The sequence below is a fragment of the Notechis scutatus genome, unplaced genomic scaffold (assembly GCF_049901735.1).
Source record: "Notechis scutatus isolate UNSWTSFEM ecotype Mainland unplaced genomic scaffold, rNotScu1.2 NSCUSCF31, whole genome shotgun sequence".
Lineage (NCBI taxonomy): Eukaryota > Metazoa > Chordata > Lepidosauria > Squamata > Elapidae > Notechis > Notechis scutatus.
This window is the reverse complement of record NW_028263154.1, coordinates 215346-234294: the sequence shown is the minus strand read 5'-3', so window position 1 is coordinate 234294 and position 18949 is coordinate 215346. Positions and strand designations below refer to the sequence as shown.

The following is an 18949-nucleotide window of genomic DNA, read 5'->3' as shown; positions in this document are numbered from 1 at the left end:
GAGAGCTTGCTCATTCTTCAGTTGATATTCTTGTATTTTCTGGGCATCATCCTCATCCCTCCGGATCCCATGCATTTACTTCTGGTGGGTTTTAAATTATACTCCACAAACCTTCTCTGCGTAGAAGTAGGCTGCATTTTATAGACAATGAAACATAGTTTGTTCCATCCAGTTTGGATATGAGAGACAAACTTTGTAAATTGACTTCTGCCATCTTTTTCTGGATATTAAACTATAATTAATAAAACACAGCTGTCTGTTTACAGTATTGTGTTGCTACACAAACTCTCACTTTAATATAAGCCTGTTATATCCTGGTTAGTCTGACTGTGCACCTGGGCCCATAACCAGTGTTAGGGATATACACCCTAGCAGAACGTGCAACGGCAGTCTAGCAGGCAGGCAGATATCTGTGAGATAAACGTTGTTGTAGCTTACACTTAGTAAGACAGATACACTGTGCAAGTTAAATAGTTTTTATTCCAGCAAGAGTTATAGCATAGTCAAACAGTCCATATATCATACACTAGTTCAGTCCATCCGGGGATTAATCAGTTGCAAAGTCCAGTGTCGTAAAAGAGGTCAGTAAACATACAGATAATCAGTCCAGTAATATATCTCTTTTGCAGTCAGAGATATGAAGAAAATCAAACCTCTTTTCTTCTCTCAGCAATCGTAGGGAAAACAAGCAGTTATCACCATCAATCCATCATTGTCAGCAATCCAGTAAACGCCGGCAAACAGTGAGCTCTCTTGCTCCCTCTTATGGTGATTTTACAACCGCACCCAAAATCCATGTTTTACAGTTAAAGTGATACATACACTTAAACTCACTAACATAGTTTATATATGTTATTTTACCCAAACTAAGTTAGGTAACCAATGTTATTCCTAACAGTTTCCCTGTGATAAGATGGGTGACCAGTAAATTGAATGGATGGATGGATGTATAGATAATAGATAGACGATAGATAGATAGATAGATATAGATAGATAGATAGATAGATAGATAGAGAGAGAGAGAGAGATAGATAGATAGATAGATAGATAGGGATGGATGGATAGATATAGATAGATGATAGAGATAGATAGAGATAGATATGGATGGATAAATAGATATATAGATATATAGATAGATAGATAGATAGATAGATAGATAGATAGATAGATAGATATGGATGAGTAGATATAGATTGATGATAGATAGAGATAGATAGATAGAGATAATATAGATGGATAAATAAATATAGAGATAGATAGATAGATAGATAGATACTGTGTTTCTCCAACAATAGAGCATCCACCAATAGGAAGGCCCAGTATGATTTCTAAGCATGAGGTGAAATAAGCCCCACTCCCAAAATTTAGGCCTATTAAACCATGCGTTTCCCCGCCATTTCTCACATCGTTCGTTAGAATTACACGAGGTGAAGAGAAATGGGGGGAAGGGCGGGGGTGGGTAGGGAGAAAACTTGCCTTTAGGAGTGCCCTGCAGGTAGCCTAGGCTAGAATACCCCGATCTACCGATAGAACATCAGCCGATAGAAGCTCCCCCAAAGGCAGAGTCCTCAGCCGCTTCAGGATGAGGCATGGCTGCCCGTGTCCCTCGCCTTTAGGCAGTGTCTTTCGGGCGATGGAAGCCCCAGAGACCGCTTCTACCAGCCGATCAAAGTGGCTGGTGATTGCCCTTGGGGAGCTTCCATCGCCTGAAAGACACTGCCTAATGGCGAGGGGACACGGGCAGCCACGCCTTGCCCTGAAGGGGCTGGGGACTCTGCCTTTGGGGAGCTTTCGTCGGTCGATAGAAATGGCCTCGTGGAGAGGTACATGTGTATGGGCCACTCTAGGTGGGGGAGGAAATTAAGTCACCCCCGAAAAGAAGGCCCAGCCATTTTTTCGGGGGTCAAAAAAAAATAAGGCCCAGACTTATTTTGTGAGAAACATGGTAGATAGATAGATAGATGATAGATGATAGATAGATAGATAGATAGATAGATAGATAGATAGATAGATAGATAGATAGATAGATAGAAATCGATGGGTAGATATAGATAGATGATAGAGATAGTTATGGATGGATAACTAGATATAGAGATAGATAGATAGATAGATAGATAGATAGATAGATAGATAGATAGATAGATAGATAGATAGATAGATAGATAGATAGATAGGGATGGATAGATCGCACCTGCAGAACTTACAGTCCATTCTTTATTTAAAAAAATAAGAAAAATCAAAATATAAAGAATCTTGGTGTATTATAGGAACATGGTAAGATCACACAGGAATGACAAGAAAATAAAAATAAAAAATTCCATCCATTCTATAATTTTCTCCCTATTTACCCAATGATCTAGTCCACAAGTTGTCACTTTCCTGCTTCTTAATGAGCTTTTATCTCAAAATTAATATTGCTAGAAAAGATGGGAAATGAAATTTCACTTCAGGCACAAGCAATTTTAAAACCGGCTGCAATTAAGATCAATATATGGGATTATGACATAAAACAGAATTCCAAACAGGGTCTACTCTTAACCTTGGGCAGAGTTCAAGGGTGCCGATTGTCATTAGAAGACAGGCAACACTACAGTTAAATGGCATTAACTTAGAAGTGGCACCAAACTCCATAGCTCTGGGTGACCTTCCCCAGCAATCTCTGGAGACAAGAGGCCATGTTGAAGGACAGCAGAAGTCAATTCCCTGGGTGCTGAATTCTCTTCCCCAGCATCACTTTCTGGACTTGCCCTGACTGGGAGGAAGGACCACAACCACAACAAAACAGTGACCCCAGGGGTATATCTGTAATTTTTACTAACATGGTTTATTCCAGCTGCTCCTCTGCAGATGGAGCCCAGAAAAAGTTCACGATCCCAAGAGGAGAAGTTGCTTCTCACTGTAATTATGACCATCTGGGCCTTTGAGACCTGTGATGCTATATCTCCAGTTTTAGACTTCGATGTAGACATCAGATTGAAGCCACATGAAAAGGATCTTCTATCAGAAAAGGATAAATTCCTTGGGTGAAGCTCTCTGGGACCAAGTTTTGGGACAGGTACAGGCTCTGCTCTTGATTGCACCTTTCTCTCCTTTGCTGATGAAACTGGGTGATTCTCTGTTTAGATCAGGAAAGCCACTGGCACTTCTCAGAGTCTTTGAATTTTTCCAACTGTTCCTGTTGTTTGTGTTAGAAACAGGAATTGGATTGATTAATGCCATGAATGATGGACCTCCTGCTTCTGCTTCTGCTGCTGCTGGTGTCCCCATCAGTCTGTGGGAAGCTGAGAAGGAAATGCCCATTGAGTTTGGAGCACCAGGATGGGTACAATCCATGGAGCTTTTACAGGCCTGGGGACCATCTCATTGGTGTGGTCACAACTGAAACATATGTGTCACCTATAATGTGGCCTTTCAACAGCCCTCCTTCCATACCTTCTCCTTCGTAAGTCATGCAGGGTGATGGAGTTGCACTCCCTCCATGTGCAATTCTAACACTCTCCTTCTTTTCTTCTTATGTCACTTATTTTTGTACCTCAGGACCTGTCTAATTTCCTGAATGATTTTGATTTCCATGGCTTCCCTTTTTGCCTTACTTTGTGGAAGAGAGTAAAATCCAAAGATGGAGTTTTTAAAAACCTGAATGAAATCCAGATGATTTTCCTTTCTCAGTTCATTCCTGAGTTCATCACTTGAATAATGACCTTTGTTTAAGTAGTGACTGAAACAATTGTAGTTGCCTCTCTCATTTGCATAATTGATCATTCGATTTGGATCAATGTTGGCCTAAGGCTTAGTAGGTTTGTGAAGGATTATATATTTTAAAAACATTTGTTGTTGCTATTGAATATAATAACATGAATATTGTTTTTCAATAGGAAGAGTTCTGCTCTAACAGATACCCTAAAATCAATTTTTGCTATTCAAATGGTCAGCAAGAATTCCCAGCTCCTGCACAATCTCACACTTGGTTACAACATCCATGACAACTATTTGAGCACTTTCCGCACTTCAGATGCATTGCTGGACCTTCTTTCCACTGGAGAATCCAATGTCCCCAACTACGGCTGTGGGAGGAAGGAGAACCTCCTGGCTCTGATTGATGCAGCTGCCAGGGACATCTCCATCCAGATGTCAATGTTTGTAGGCACCTACAAAGTCCCACAGGTTTGTGTGTTTTTCTCTATCTGGTAAGGTGAGTGGGGTGGTGGGGATGAACAACAGATCCAATATCTTCATAGAATTCAAGAGCAGCTTTTCAGAATATTAGGGAACATATCAACGATGTTTTAGTCTATTATGTTCATCTTCAAATTGACCATTAAAGGCCTGAAGAGCCATAAGGTCCCTGTAGAGGATATTCTACTGAATATTCTACTATTGAAAAACTATCCAGGTTTTGAGGTCCTCCATTAGCATGTTCATTTTCACATATCAATAATATCTGCCTTATCCAATTGGAATCAAGTTGGCAATAGTCCTGTCTATGTATAAAAAATATTCAGACCAAGAAGAGTATCTTTGGGATGGATAAAAGGAGTTCAGCTCCTGCCCTCATAGATAATTGTTAATTTACACAATTTCTGCTTTGTATAAATTCAGGGTATATAATTATTGGGTTAAAATTAAAGTGATGAAACAGACATATAGTCCCAAAACAGACAAAATTTCAATTAAAGACTTATTGGATTGTACAACTGTCTACGATTGACCTCACCCCTTTCCTAAGAGGTCTGTAGGGGCGTGCATATGCGCACCAATGTGCCTACCATCACTGTCCTACTATTTCTTTTATTTTTCTTATATGTATCCATTTCATGTACTCATAACTATTCTGTTAGCAGTTGTGCTCTTGTACATCTAGAGAAGAAGCTGAAAAATTGCTTCACAAAGAATTTGGGATATAGAAGCTGAGAAAGAGGTTTTAGTACTCAAAAATAGCATATAATACAGCCCTATATCTTAGATCCAGACATTTTATCTAACATTTATTTATTTATTTGATTTGCCAATTGTTTACAAGATAATAAGTATAAGTGTATACATAGTTGTGAATACATGAAATGGGTACATATAAGAAAAATAAAAGAAGAATAAGAGAAACAATAGAATAAAAATCAAACATCTGCAAATTTGAATCTAATTGTTGGAATTGTATGGGTGACACAGAAATTTACATTGGATTTTTATTGTTTTTTTTTGTTTAATATGATTTTGCGTTCCATTTTTATAGACAATCTTGTTAATATTCTGTCTTAAATATTTTAAACCGTGACTAAGGAGCAAACTATTCTTATATATTCATCAAAACAAAATTCAGTTTGTCAATAAGTAATATTTTGGAGTTGATCTGGACCACATTATAACACAGCATTCTTCATTACTTTTTCAGATCACTGCTCTAATTCCTTCAGAGGCTCTGAGTGATAAAAGGAGATTCCCTTTTTTTCCACCAGATGCTCCCCAAAGAAGGATTCCAATACCCAGCAATTGTCCAGCTGCTCCTCCATTTCAGATGGACCCTGATTGGCCTCTTTGCTTCAGATACAGAAAAGGGAGATAATTTCATGAGGACTTTCCCTCCGATGCTTGTCAGGAATGGAATTTGTGTGGTTATATCAGAACGATTCACAACAACTGGACAAACAGCACCCCTCAGGGAGGCCCTCTCTAAGTGGAGACAAGTCAACGTCTTTGTCCACTTCATAGAATTTATGTCCATCTGGAACAGAATTATTCCTTTCCATGAAGCACTTATGCATTTGCCAGGACCCATTGAAGGGAAAGTCTGGATCCTCACAAATTTTGTAACGTATCCAATAAAGAAGCACATACCTCTCAAATACATCCATAGTATTTGGAACTTTGGTTATCTGATTAAAAAAAGGCCAACAGATGCTGCCTTTGAACCCCATTTCTTTGTGAAAGATCCGTTTCAAGATCATTCTTTTCGCTGTTCCCTTTCCAAGCACGTCTTTTCTGTCAAAGGCCGCAGAAGATGCACCCAGAAAGCCCCACTGGAGACCCAAGAGAAAAGGAACAGGAAACGGATCATAAATGACCGTCATCACTACAGTATCATTCAGACTTTGTCACAGGCCATGAATGCCGCTTATTCCTCCAGATCGAGGAGGGGAAGGAAGGAGGGAGAAAAGAGGTTGGGGGCTCCGAGGCTGCAGCCGTGGCAGGTATGGGGGGGTCCCGATAGGGATCCATTAATCTGAGATCCTTTGGAGAAGGAACCCAAAGGAGAAGGAGGGGAACATCTCAACCTTCTTGTGCTGCAAAAGGTCAAGAGATTTGCACCATCTAATTGCTCCTGTCTGACGCTCCGGAATAACAGGGAGCAGATCTGAAGTTTCTGTCTAGCCTTTGTTGGAAGAAATCTCCTTCTGGGTTCAGTTCCAAGTGGGGAAGAAAGACGCTGGAAACATGGTGACTGCTTGGAAACATGGTTTAATGGTGGACAGGAGCACATGTCTTGGTTGAGGAAAGAAGAGCTGAGATGCTGAGAGTGCAATTGATTTATGCCCTCTGTTGGGATTTGAATTTGAGCTTGTATTATGATTGGTTGTCAGGCTCCCATGGGGCCATGCAGGGGCAACTCTGTAGGCTGTCCTGAGTCCCAGGCTTGGTTGAGCCTTTGCTGGATGATGGTGATGGCTTTGGGCAATTCCTATATAGCTTTACCTGGAGTAGATCTTTGTTATGTAAAATAAACTGGCCTAGGCCAGAGTAATGGTCCATTAGCAAAGATGGGAGAGGGGCGGAGTTTCAGCCTCTCTGAGTTTCTACTTTTCTTTTTAGGGAAATATATTCTCCCTTTTAGTATATCCTAAAATATTTTATTTTCCTAGGAGAGGGAGGGTTTTAACTACTCCCAACACCTCTTTCAGTCCTTGGAAGTGTGTTGAATCCTCCTTGTCCAACTGAGAGATTTTGCAAGTTGGAGAAGCTGCTCTCATAATCTCCTCCTTGTCTTCTCTCAAGACTCAGTTTCAGGTTGCAGTCAAGTACGATTTTGAGATTGTTTTCATAAACATGTATTTATTTACAAATAACTCAAGATGGCAAATGTCTCCAACACAGCTTCCTCCTTCATCCAGTCCACTTTTAGTACAGTCAGAGACCAGCATTACAAATAATAATAATAATAATAATAATAATAATAATAATAATAATGGAGAAAAATAAAAATAAATGACAGTCAATGGGCAGTTAGAGTCTGCCTAATGCTGAGTCATGTGCGAATATGTGGCAATATAAATGTCCTAAATAAATAAATACAAAATTTTGCATTACAGCCGAACAGAATTTGGCTCCATTCAGAGAAACTCCTTCCTACTGATCTGATAACTGCAGTTCAACGTAAAAGAGTTCCGTATTTCCCAGATATTTTATTAGGAGAGGCGTCACAAAGTGAATCCCTGAGTCCTGATAGGAGATGCCACTTAGCAGGCTGTGAACTCACTGGTGGGATTCAAATTATTTTACTACTGGTTCTGTGGGCATGGCTTTAATTTGCGGGCGTGGCTTGGTGGTCACGTGAGCAGATGGGCGTGGCTTGGTGGCCATGTGACTGAGTGGGCTTGGCCAGGTGGCCATGTGACTGGCAAACCAAATACAATTGGTCCTCGCTTAATGGCCGGTTACTTAACAAGTGTTCTAATTTATGACTGATCTCCCCAGAGCTACTTGTCCTGTTTTTGGAGTTTTGACAACCATAAACACAAACACACAAACACACATGCACACACACACACACACACAGAAACACACACAGAGCTTTCTAACCCTGCTATTCTTTGATTCTGTAAGGATCTCGTGCTGGAGCAGGGGGTTGGACTAGATGACCTCCGAGATTCGTTGCATGGCAGCCCTAGATTGCTGTGCTGCTTCAAAGAGTCTTCTGAAGCCAGGGTTTGTGTCCTAACTTCCTCTCCTTTTTTCTCTCTCTCCTCCCTCCCTCCTTCCATGTATTTATCTATCCATCCATATATCTCACTCACTTTCTCCATTCTCCCTCTCTTTCTTTCTCTCTTTCTTGCTCTTTCTTTCTTTCTTCTCTTGCCACAGAGACACAGAGAGTGGGGGAGAGAGAGGGGGAAGATAGGGATCCGGCCTCTTCACTATCCCCCACCGTCCCCTTACCTTCTCAGACCAGTTGAGGGAGGGAGGGTGAGGGGCAGAGCCAGCTGCTTCAGGCAAGGTGAAGAGGCGTTGACCAAGCATAGGAGTATAGAAGCCTGGGAATGGCGGCTCCCGGCTCAGCTGGCCTGAGGGGCTCCTGCAGGCATATCGCAACAAGGGGGACGAGAAGCCCCAGGACAACCGGAGAGAGCGACTGGGACAAGCGGGCGACCTGGTTCGGGGGTGTGGCCAACCAGGGGTGACCACTGGTTCGTCCGAGCCGGTGAGAACCGGTTGAATACCACCTCTGCGTGAGCTGCAGTTCGAGTGGCCCCTTGTCCTCAGGGCCCCAGTCTCAGCTCAGGCGCTCTTTCTTTGTATCGGCCCCCTGAAACGGCTCTGGGAACTCCGTTGCAGCTCTCGGAGGTTAATTCCCTTTGGACTTTTGGCAGGGTTATTCGATATAAATATCTCGTTGCTCTAAAGGCTGCTCAAATAAACATTCTTGGGAAGAGCAGCCCCATCTTGTTGGATTTCCAGATCTTTGAGACCTTGTTTGAGTTCAGAAAGTGCACTAACTCATCCCCCATCCTTAAAAGCCCTTCCCTGCAGAAGCCACGGGGGCTGAGTACCAATGAGTAGTTGTGTGTTCATTTTCCCCACAACAACAACCCTGTGAGTTGAGTTGGGCTGAGAGACTGGCCCCAAATCCCCCAGCCTGCTTCATGACCAAGGCGGGACTTGAACTCACATCCTCTTGTTTTCTACTTCGGAGGCTTAATTAGTAGAGCAAACTGGCTCCCTTATATACTTATCAAGCTTGGCACAATCCTTCATCCAGTGCATCATTAATGTTCTTATATGAGATACTATAATTTATCAAATCCTAAAACCCAGATAGTTTTCTATTGCTTTTTAGTCATACAGTTGTTTCTAGGAGGAAATCATAAATATTTTTCTGGAAAGTTGGTAATGTTTAAATAACATAAAAGTATATTTGCCTGAGAATTGTTATAAATCTTGTATAATAGCAATTTATCAACCCTATTATATTAATGACAACATAGAAAAATTGATGACTTAACGACAAAATGTTGTATTTTCCCACTTTCATGACAAAGATTAAAAAAAACTAAAGATTATTTGAGTACCATTTTTTAAATCAGTTTTTATCCACTTAATTATCATACCATCCACCCCTCACTTAACTGGGTTTCTGATCACATCACAAAATTGTTTGTTACTCTTTCCTGAGATCGAGTTATATCAGCATAATGTATTTTGGAAATGAAATAATATGTGAGGATGACTTGCATAGAGCACATAAGTTATATCTCCACCTTTCCTACAACCCATTTAGAAAGGATAGTGATAGGAGGGAATGACTTTTGGGGGGTGGAGGAGAGATTCTGCCTGGGGAAGAAGCAGATAAGAGGAGGACACCTACAGCTGCATAAAAAAAGGGTCGGTGGGAGATTTGTACTTTCTGGCTCCCCAAATCCTGTCAGTGCAGCATTACAGCAAAGTGGGCCTAGCTCAGGTTTCCTGTCTGGGCTTCCTGGGAGAGGATCACCCTGACAATTTTCTTCCTGACAAATCCGTGTTTCTGATAACCAACCTGTTGCTTTCAGGGAGTTCATAAATCTCCTTTTTTCTGTTGTTCAACTATATTTTGTCAAAATCTATATTGTCAAAATATGATCGACAAATTTTTGTGAACTTTTCCCCTTCACTTGTAAGATAGTGGTAACACCCATTTTCCTAATGAAGCATGTCTGTAAATTAGACAACTACAGAAGAAAGATTAAATATTGAAAAAGCGTCTGGGATAAGAAACAAAGTTTTCTGCTTTTAAAATTGCTGCATGTTCCCATTCTAGTTCCATCCTTTCCTGGAGAAGAATGAGTTTGTCAATATTTCAGAGATTGAATTGTACATGGACCCAAATGGAGAGGTAGCAGCAGATCTGCTCATTTCGGGCTACTTCATTCTTTCCAGGAATAATCCCATAGAAGGGACTCTGGCGTATTTTAAAAGACAGAGACTTTCTATCAGAAAAAATGCTCTTTCATGGCTAAAGTTGCTCAACAAGGTAGGAGAAAGTTTGGTGTCTTCTCTCTATTTTCCAAAGCCTGAGGTCCCATTTCAAGAGGGCTGATGCTATTCCCCAAAGGTGGTTGACCTTCACCAAGAATTGAATCTTGGCAGTAGAAACCGTATTTTTTCCCTTAGGCTGCTTGGGAGGCATCGGTATTGTTCCATTTTGTGGACCACATACAATTAAGGGTCTCCATCAAACGGGTGAGAATCCCACAAGGGCTGGGGAATGTGTCCCTAGTAGCTTCTGGTGGTTTGCTCCTTGTGCCCAGAAGAGCAACGAAGGCGGCAATTCTGCTGACCGGGGCCTGAATCCAGGCTTGGACTGTATCGGATGGGATTGAATCGTCATTGGACGGAGGTCCTTTTGGCCCCATTGGGGGAAAGAACCTTCGTCTCGTCCTGCTTGGGGAAAAGTGTCCCCTGAAGGGGCAGGTCCATAATCTGGGAGGCTCTTAAGGAGGCCGGACCTGGCCAGAGCTCTCCATGCCTCCCTTTCACCCTCCCTGGGATGGAGCAATGGGCCTTCTGCTCCTAGGAAGCAGCTCCAAGGCTTTCAGTTCACCTGAAATTATCAAGATTGTTCTGATATCACACCTTAAAATTAAGGGTGTGAGAAGAGGGGAGAAATGCATGTTAATGGGGTCATGAGGAGGAACCGGCTGGTTATCACTTAATGCTGAAATCTTTTCTCAGTTCCATCCAGGGGTGGGATTCAAATTTTGTAACAACCGGTTCTGTGGGCGTGGCTTAATTTGTGGGTGTGGCTTGGTGGCCATGTGACTGGGTGGGCGTGGCCAGGTGGCCATGTGACTGGCAAACCAAATACAAGTGGTCCTCGCTTAATGGCCAGTTGCTTAGCAAGTGTTCTAATTTATGACTGATCTCCCCAGAGCTCCTTGACCTGGTTTTGGAGTTTTGACAACCATAAACACAAACACACAAACACTTCTAAACCCACTATTCTTTGATTCTGAAAGGATCTCCTGCTGGAGCATGGGGTTGGACTAGATGACCTCCGAGATCCCTTGCAGCCCAGCCCTAGATTACTGTGCTGCTTCAAAGAGTCTTCTGAAGCCAGGGTTTGTGTCCTTCCTTCCTCTCCTTTCTTTTCTATCACCTTCCCTCCCTCCTTCCATGTATTTATCTGTCCATTCATATATCTCATTCACTTTCTCCTCCCTCCATCTCTTCCTTTCTTTTTCTTTCTTTGTCCCTTCCTTCCATCTCTCCCTTTCTTTGTCTATCCCTTTTCTTCCTTTTGCTTCCTTTCTCTCTTTTATTTCTCTTTCTCTCTTTCTTCTCTCTCTCTTCCTCTTCTCTCATTCCCTCTATTTCACTCTTTCCCTCTCTTTTTCTCTCTTTCCCCCTCTCTGTATATATATCTCTCTCTTTCTCTAACTCCCCCCCTCCACTCTGTGTTTGTGTGTGTGTGTGTGTGTGTGTGTGTGTGTGTGTGTGTGTAAAAGAGAGGCATGGGTAAGTCTCCCCAGAGGGAGGAGGAGGGTGGCCCGAAGGGATGCTTCCACCACGGTCTGGCAATTGTTCAGCCAGTCTGCATTCCAAAAAGAAGAAATGAAAGAAGTAGTGAAGAGCGCCAAGGAGAGCTTGCTGGTTTGGCCATGCTGCGGCTTTCAGGGAGACACACACAGACACACACAGAGTGGGAGAGAGAGTCGGGAAGATAGGGACCCGGCCGCTTTGCTATATCCCACCATCACACTCACCTTCTTAGGCCAGGTGAGAGAGGTGAGGGGCAGGGGCAGGGCCATCTGCTTCATCAAGGTGAAGAGGGGGTGACCAAGCACAGGCGAGTAGAAACCTGGGAACGGCAGCTCCAAAGGGCTTTGAGGTCGGACGGCCTGGAGCGGCCAAGATCTGATTGAGCTTTGCATCACAGGTTCACCTGATCTCCCACTTCTTTGGTGTTGGCTTTACGGAGCCATGGATTGAGGCCTGAGCTCACATGCAACAAGCAGTGCCTTTAACTGCGCTCGCTTGTATGTGTCCAAATAATCCGGTGAAGACACCGGAGGAGTCACTCAGGTAGACCTGCCCCCTCCGCAGTCCCCCTCCTGTCAGAAATGGCCACCACAAAGAAGAACTCAACCGGAAAAGAATGTGCAGGAGGAGGATAAGAAGTGAAAGTTTTGGCTGACCGGGTTAAATTGTAAAAGCAACAACCAAGATACCCTGGAATTTAAACTTACAAAAAACAACATCGCTCCCAAAGAAGAGTCGGAAGCAGTGAAGGAAAGTGAAAAGGGAAAGGTTTGGCTTTTTTTCTCTCTCTCTCCTTCCCTATACTGACAACTAAGAGACTTAAATAAGAAATCAGAAAAATCCGTTTTGACATCAATAGGCAATTAAGCTGAAAATAAAACAAAATGCCAAAGGAATAATAAAGATTCTGGACATTAAAAACTTTCTTTCTCATAAGCAGGAAGGGAGAGAAAAAGAATAAGGGCAGGACCTGGAAGAGGGAGGAGACTGCCTGGAATTAAAAAGAATCTACAGTAAAACTTCAACAAGACTTCTAAAAGATACATTTTAACTGAAACTTTGCAACTAAATAGTAACCCCAGGAAGAGAAAGTGAAAAAAAAAGAGCAAAAAAGAAACAGCTTGCGTATATTTGGATTATTTGGTGATCTTTGGATTCTTGGTTATTATATTTGAATGACTAAAATCAATTGGGTGGTTGTTTTAAAATTTATACAATGGCACCACTTCTGGATGAATTGAAAATGGAACTTAAAAAGTACAAAGAAGATGCACAAGAAGGGGAGGGTTCTTTTGGCTTCGTTTTTCAATTCTTAGAAATGGAGATTTGGAACTATGAGAAACAACAAGAAACGACTGCAAGAAAAGAAGACTGGGACAAAGAAGAAGCCATCTTTAATGAACAAGTAATTTTATGTGGGGAAGAAAAAGGAAAGGGGGGAAAGAGAATGGAGAATTTAAGACTTAAAAATACAAACCAAAGAAAAAATAATAATTCGAAAAATAAGTATAATATTGGAAAGCAACAGAAAAGGGAAATACAGAAGAGAGAAATAGAGGTAGAGAGACAAGGGGGTAAAAAGGGGAGAGAGACGAAGAGAGGGAAGAAGGAAAGGATAAGAAGTTATAAAGGACCGGAACAAGATATAGAGAAACAGGACCTATTTAGAGATCATGGGTGAAAATCTAACTGAAAAAGGGATTCTGTAAAGGTACATAAGATTGTATTGTTATATTAGTAATAGAAATAACTTTAGAAAATTGGAAACAACGTATGATTAAAATGAGGGATAAAATAGTTAGTGTAATTTAGTGAAAGGTTTGTGAATAAAATAAGTGAAATAAAATAAATGAGAAAATTGAATTAGGAAGGAACGGGAACATTTTAATTAGTTAATGTTTTATAAAATATAAGTGAAGGGGAGGGGAATTAATTATGGAAAGCTTATAATTGTTCCCATAGTAGTATGATATTTAATTGAAAATTAATGTTAAAGAAGTTAAGATTTTAATGAATATTAATATTAATGATCGAATTGAATTGGAATGGAATGTGTTGTTTTAATTATATACATTTATAATTTTTTCTTTTTTTAAGAATACAGTGTGTATTTTAAGAATGTACCAAGCAGAATCTGAATGGAAGTTATGTATTATATTGAATATTGCAACTTTAGGGAAAAGATATAAAGGCGTCATACTCCAATCAGTAACTACAGGAGACATTTTGTTTAATGAGAAAAAATAATAGATAACTGAAACAGGACAGACAAAAAATATAAATACAATTATTTGAATTGAGATGAGATAATTAAAATAAAATTGAGAAAAATAAAAGAGGGGAGAAGCTATGCAGAAAATGTAAAATAGTAATAAGATATGGAATAGAATATAAACATGAGCATGAACCTGAATTTGTGTCTGTATGAAGAATGTAACCCGGGATTACGCTACTTTCAAAAAAGATGTTTTATTTGTATTTACTTTTTTTTTGTGAAAACTCAAATAAAATTTACAAAAAAAAAAAAAAAAACTGACTGGGAGCGGAGGGGAGGGCGGCGAAGAGGGGGGGCCAGTTAGTGGTGCGATTTGCCGGTTCTCTGAACTGCACAGAATCATAACCACCGATTCTATAGAACTGTACAGAACCAGTACAATCCCACCACTGGTTCCATCTCTCCAGACTTTTCTATTTAATAAAGTCCTTTTTTTTTTGGCAATGTGAGATGCCAAAAGCAAAAGAGAGGAATTAAAGGAAGAATCTTCCAGAAGTTATATCTCCAACCATTTGTAAATAGTGAGAGATTTTGTATTTACTTAAGTGAAGACCAGAGGCTAATATCTAATATCTTGTCTAATATCCATTTTTACCTCCATTTTCCATGGACGGAGAGTCCTAACACATTTCCTTTGGCAATCTTGTTTTTTTCCTGCTCAGTCCTTTCCTCAATCTGAATGTGTGGAAAGTTGTCATCCTGGATTTGTCAAGAGGGCTCGAGAAGGAGAGCCAGTTTGCTGTTACGACTGCGTTCCTTGTCCGGAGGGGACCTTCTCCATCCAGAAAGGTCAGTGACACCAGAGGAAAATGGGAGGCCTGCTGGAACTGGATCCATCCAGAGCATTGTCATGAAAGTGTGAATTAAAACACACTTTGAAGCTTAATTGGTTTCTGGTTTATTTCCGAAATGCCTCGTTTCTTATCTAAACAGAAGAGCAAAAAGACTGTGAAGGAAGGGCTGGATAGAGAGAGGTGGCTGTGGCAGATTGGGCAAGCTTTACTACTGCCAGAGAAAATATTTCTTCTTTTTAGCTTGGATGTGTCCTTCCTTCCACATTTACTTCTCTAGGAACACCTGAGTTCCTTGAAACACGAGGAATTGTTTTAGGTCCACCTCCTGAAAGGAGGATTGCAATGCAGTCTACATGGGTTACCTTTGAGGACACTGAAAAGGTGTTGCTGATGTACGAGATACACAATGTGGTGGCATGGATAGCGATGCCTATATCTGGCTGCACCCGTATCACCACTGCTCCAATGGCCATTCCAAATTATTTGCAACAGTCACTTGATCTGCCAGCCACCTCTGAGGCAAGTATGACAAGAATTGCCATCTTGCACGTAAGTTTCTCTAGAAAGATTAATTGATTCATTATTTTCCTTTAGTAATGGAGGTTCCTATCAATATTCTGAACATTACAAAGGAAATCTTTCAAGTCCAAAGCTTCCCTCAATTTCATAGCCTATCAAAAATATACTGTAGCTATATTTTTTTAAAAAGTGATACAATTATTTTTTGTCTCTGGAGATATTAAGAAATCCATCCCGGAAAATGCTCCTGATAATCACTTGTTCCCAAAGAATGTACAATATATCTTGAAATGCAAAGGACAAAGAAATATGGGGTTGATTGTTTTTTTTCTCAGACACAGAAAAATGCACCAAATGTCCGGATGATAAATTCCCAAATAAAGAAAGAGTCCAATGTATCCCCAAAGTTATAACCTTCCTGTCTTATGAAGAACTTCTGGGCATCATCCTGGTTTCTTTTGCCCTATTCTTTTTCCTAACCACAGGCCTTGTTTTAATCGTCTTCATTAAATACCGAGAAACTCCCCTTGTCAAAGCCAACAACCGGGACCTCTCCTACATCCTCCTGGTCTCCCTCCTGCTCTGCTTCTTGTCTTCTTCTCTCTTCATTGGTCAACCAAGGAAAGCCACCTGCCTTTTCCGACAAACGGTTTTCAGCATCATCTTCTCAGTTGCCGTTTCTTCTCTCTTGGCCAAAACCATCATGGTGGTGCTGGCTTTCCTGGCCACAAAACCAGGAAACCGAGCAAAGAGATGGTTGGGGAAGAGCTTGGCTAACTCCATCATCCTGTCTTCTTCTGGTGTCCAAGTTATCATCTGCTCCATCTGGCTGGGAGTTTCTCCCCCCTTCCCTGACTCTGACCTCCTCTCCCAGCTAGGAGAGATCATCCTGCAATGCAACCAAGGGGCTGTTGTCATGTTCTACATCACCCTCAGTTACATGGGCTTCCTGGCTACCATCTGCTTCACGGTGGCTTTCCTGGCCAGGAATCTGCCTGGGGCCTTCAACGAAGCCAAGTTGATCACCTTCAGCATGCTGGTCTTCTGCAGTGTTTGGGTGACTTTTGTGCCCACCTACCTGAGCACCAAAGGGAAACACATGGTGGCTGTGCAGGTCTTCTCCCATCCTGGCCTCCAGTGCTGGTCTGCTGGTCTGCATCTTCATCCCCAAGTGCTACATTATCCTTCTGAGGCCAGAGCTGAACACAAAGGAGCATCTCACAGCCAGAACAAATGTAAAAACATGAGATATAACATCATTATGAAAGTGGAAGAATTGTTAATGTTTCTTTTATTTGATTTCCATTTTGATAGTATGCAGGAGTCAAAGAAAATGATATCTGTATGTTACAAAATGGGGAATTGTTGAACGACTGGAATTCTTGCAGTTCCCTCCCCTTTCAATAAATATTGCTAAAGAGACCACTGTAAAATTCAGAGGAATTCAGCTGTTCAGCAACAGCTACTGAACATGATACCTTATAAAAAATGATTGACGCACTTATTCCCACTGACAGCAGCTAAACATATGGGTGGGTGGTGAGAGAATGTGTAGGAAAAGAGGTCAGGAGGAAGCTGTGGGAACCAAACACCAGCCTGGTTGCCTGATCCTCTCCCTAAAAATGCCAGAATGATGTGAAATGCCATATTTGACTGGCTCTCAGCTGAGGAGGGAAATCTTCATCCCTCTTATGAGTCTTTCTTGATTTCCTGATAAAACCTCCTTTGCAGAAAGAATTCAGCAGAACAGCTGTCTGGGATTTTAGTTTGGGATTGTATGTACTTCACAGCAAAAAAAAAAAAAAAAAGTAAATAAAAAAATGAAGTGTGTAAAGAAATTTCCACTGTATATTTTTTTTCTTTCATCAACCAGAGAAATAAAATAGCCTTTTTCAGGCTCTTTAATTTTCCACTTTACATACAATCTGTACCTGAAGCATTTCTCTGCTCCTCCTCCAAGCCTGTCTCGTCTGTGAAGGGCTGGAGAAGATGTACAGAGCAAGGGGACCTTGGGACTCTTCCCAGGAGGAGGTTGCAGGGATCCTGTCTCAAGGCAGCCGCATCATTGACCAGGTCACAAACCTCCAATGCTGCATAATGTTCATCCAGGTCCCAGCAGGGGCTGAATAATTGAGGGGGACTTCTAGGTTTCTAGGAAGAGGCATCCATGGAAGCTGCTCTGCTCTCCAACCACAGAGATTGCTGATCAATTGGGAATCAATTTTTATGTCTCATAAAGGCTCCTAACTGTGAATAGGATCCCTTTGCAAATTCCATTTTAGGGAGATAAGAAAAGCTCTGGTGGATCAGAAGAAGGTCAGTCTAAGATTCACACAAATCCCTCTGGTTCTTGCACAAGCAGTAGAAGAAGGCCGAGACTTGTGGCTTTGTGCCACATGGAAGAGGCGTTTATCCAGAGGTGGAATTCAGTAGGTTTTGACCAGTTCTGGAGAACTGGTAGTGGAAATTTTGAGTGGTTCGGAGAACTGGAAAATACCACCTCTGACTGGCCTCGCCCCCATCTCTCTTCTTCCTCCCACTGAGTCCCAGCTGATCGGCTGGATTGGTTGCCCTGCACAGGAGAATGGAGCTGGAAAGCAGGTTAGTCGGGAGAGGAAGGAATGGGCTTTTGAAGTAACTTTCCACTGCCACGCCCACAAAGCCCCGCCCACAAAGCCATGCCCACAGAACCAGTAGTAAAAAAAAATGATCCCCACCACAGCGATTATCCCACAATTTCACTTTCCTCTATCACTACCCACAACATTGGACACTCGGCCATCTCACACTCTAGGAATCTCCAATTTTACTATCTCACATTAATCTGAGAAAATGTTTCCAAATTTCCCACCCCAAATTCAATAAGAGTTAAGGTGGGACTGGAATTCAAAAGTTTCCTGGTGATCCGCTCAAAGTCCCCCAAGAAGTTTTCCTGCCTGAGGGAGGATTAGAACTTAAAGCCTCCCGAATCTTGGCCGATACAACCAACAAGTTCTAAATCAATTATTGTCAGGAAGCTCACTCAAATTGACCGGCAATTCATGCAAAAAATTAGGCTGTGCGTTTCCCAGAAGATGGGTAGGCTCCATAAACAATGCCATTGTTTCATTTGAGGAATGAAGGCAGAGATGGAAGGTTCTGGAAACACCATTTTACAGTATGCACCTTCTTTAGGCCTGACTGCCCCTGTTTTTCTTTGTACAACACCTGAGCTAAGGAACCTCTGAAACATTGTCTTGGTTTAGGTCCAGGGGCCACAGGAGAAGTCTCCCATCCTAAAACGTATCCTGATCCCTTTCTATTTTGAGTGCACCATGGTGGGTCTGTCCCCATTCTTGGGAAGGGGACATATTGTGTGGGTGTGTTTGCTATGTATATTGAAAACACGCAAGTTTTAGGGGAACCTTTGAAAGTGAGCTCAGTCTGCTCCTAAACTGTGAGCCCTATCTGACAATCACAACACCCGAAGGACATCCAGATATACACAAAGCCTTGTTTTTCTATGCTTCAAGCATGGACATCAATCTGATCATCGGTCCGCTCATATTTTATCTTTTTGGAATGTGCAGTAAGTTGAACACATAGTAAATCTCACACATGGTCATTTTGCCATTTTAGGCCCTTTTGCTTTTTT

General features: G+C 41.6%; 2 protein-coding genes across 25 annotated transcripts in view; one reads left to right on the top strand and one right to left on the bottom strand.

Moving 5' to 3' along the window:
• Positions 1-18949, bottom strand: part of LOC148128512 (vomeronasal type-2 receptor 26-like) — a 215008-nt gene that overhangs the window by 56397 nt on the left and 139662 nt on the right. The window lies entirely within an intron of this gene.
• LOC148128511 (uncharacterized) overlaps positions 2160-18949 on the top strand; it is a 190457-nt gene continuing 173667 nt past the window's right edge. The window contains exons 1-6 of one of the 10 annotated variants that reach the window (XR_015746344.1): positions 2164-3055; positions 3192-3442; positions 3876-4164; positions 5390-6185; positions 10007-10219; positions 14665-14786. Coding sequence is in view for 1 of the 10 variants with exons in the window: in XM_087948895.1 (XP_087805021.1) it covers positions 3222-3442 (221 nt within the window). In the remaining 9 variants the exon portion in view is untranslated. Of the gene's footprint in view, positions 3056-3191; positions 3443-3875; positions 4165-5389; positions 6525-10006; positions 10220-11204; positions 11666-14664; positions 14787-18949 lie in introns of those variants that run through there. The other 9 variants (XR_015746345.1, XR_015746348.1, XR_015746350.1 and 6 more) reach the window with 9 other exon arrangements.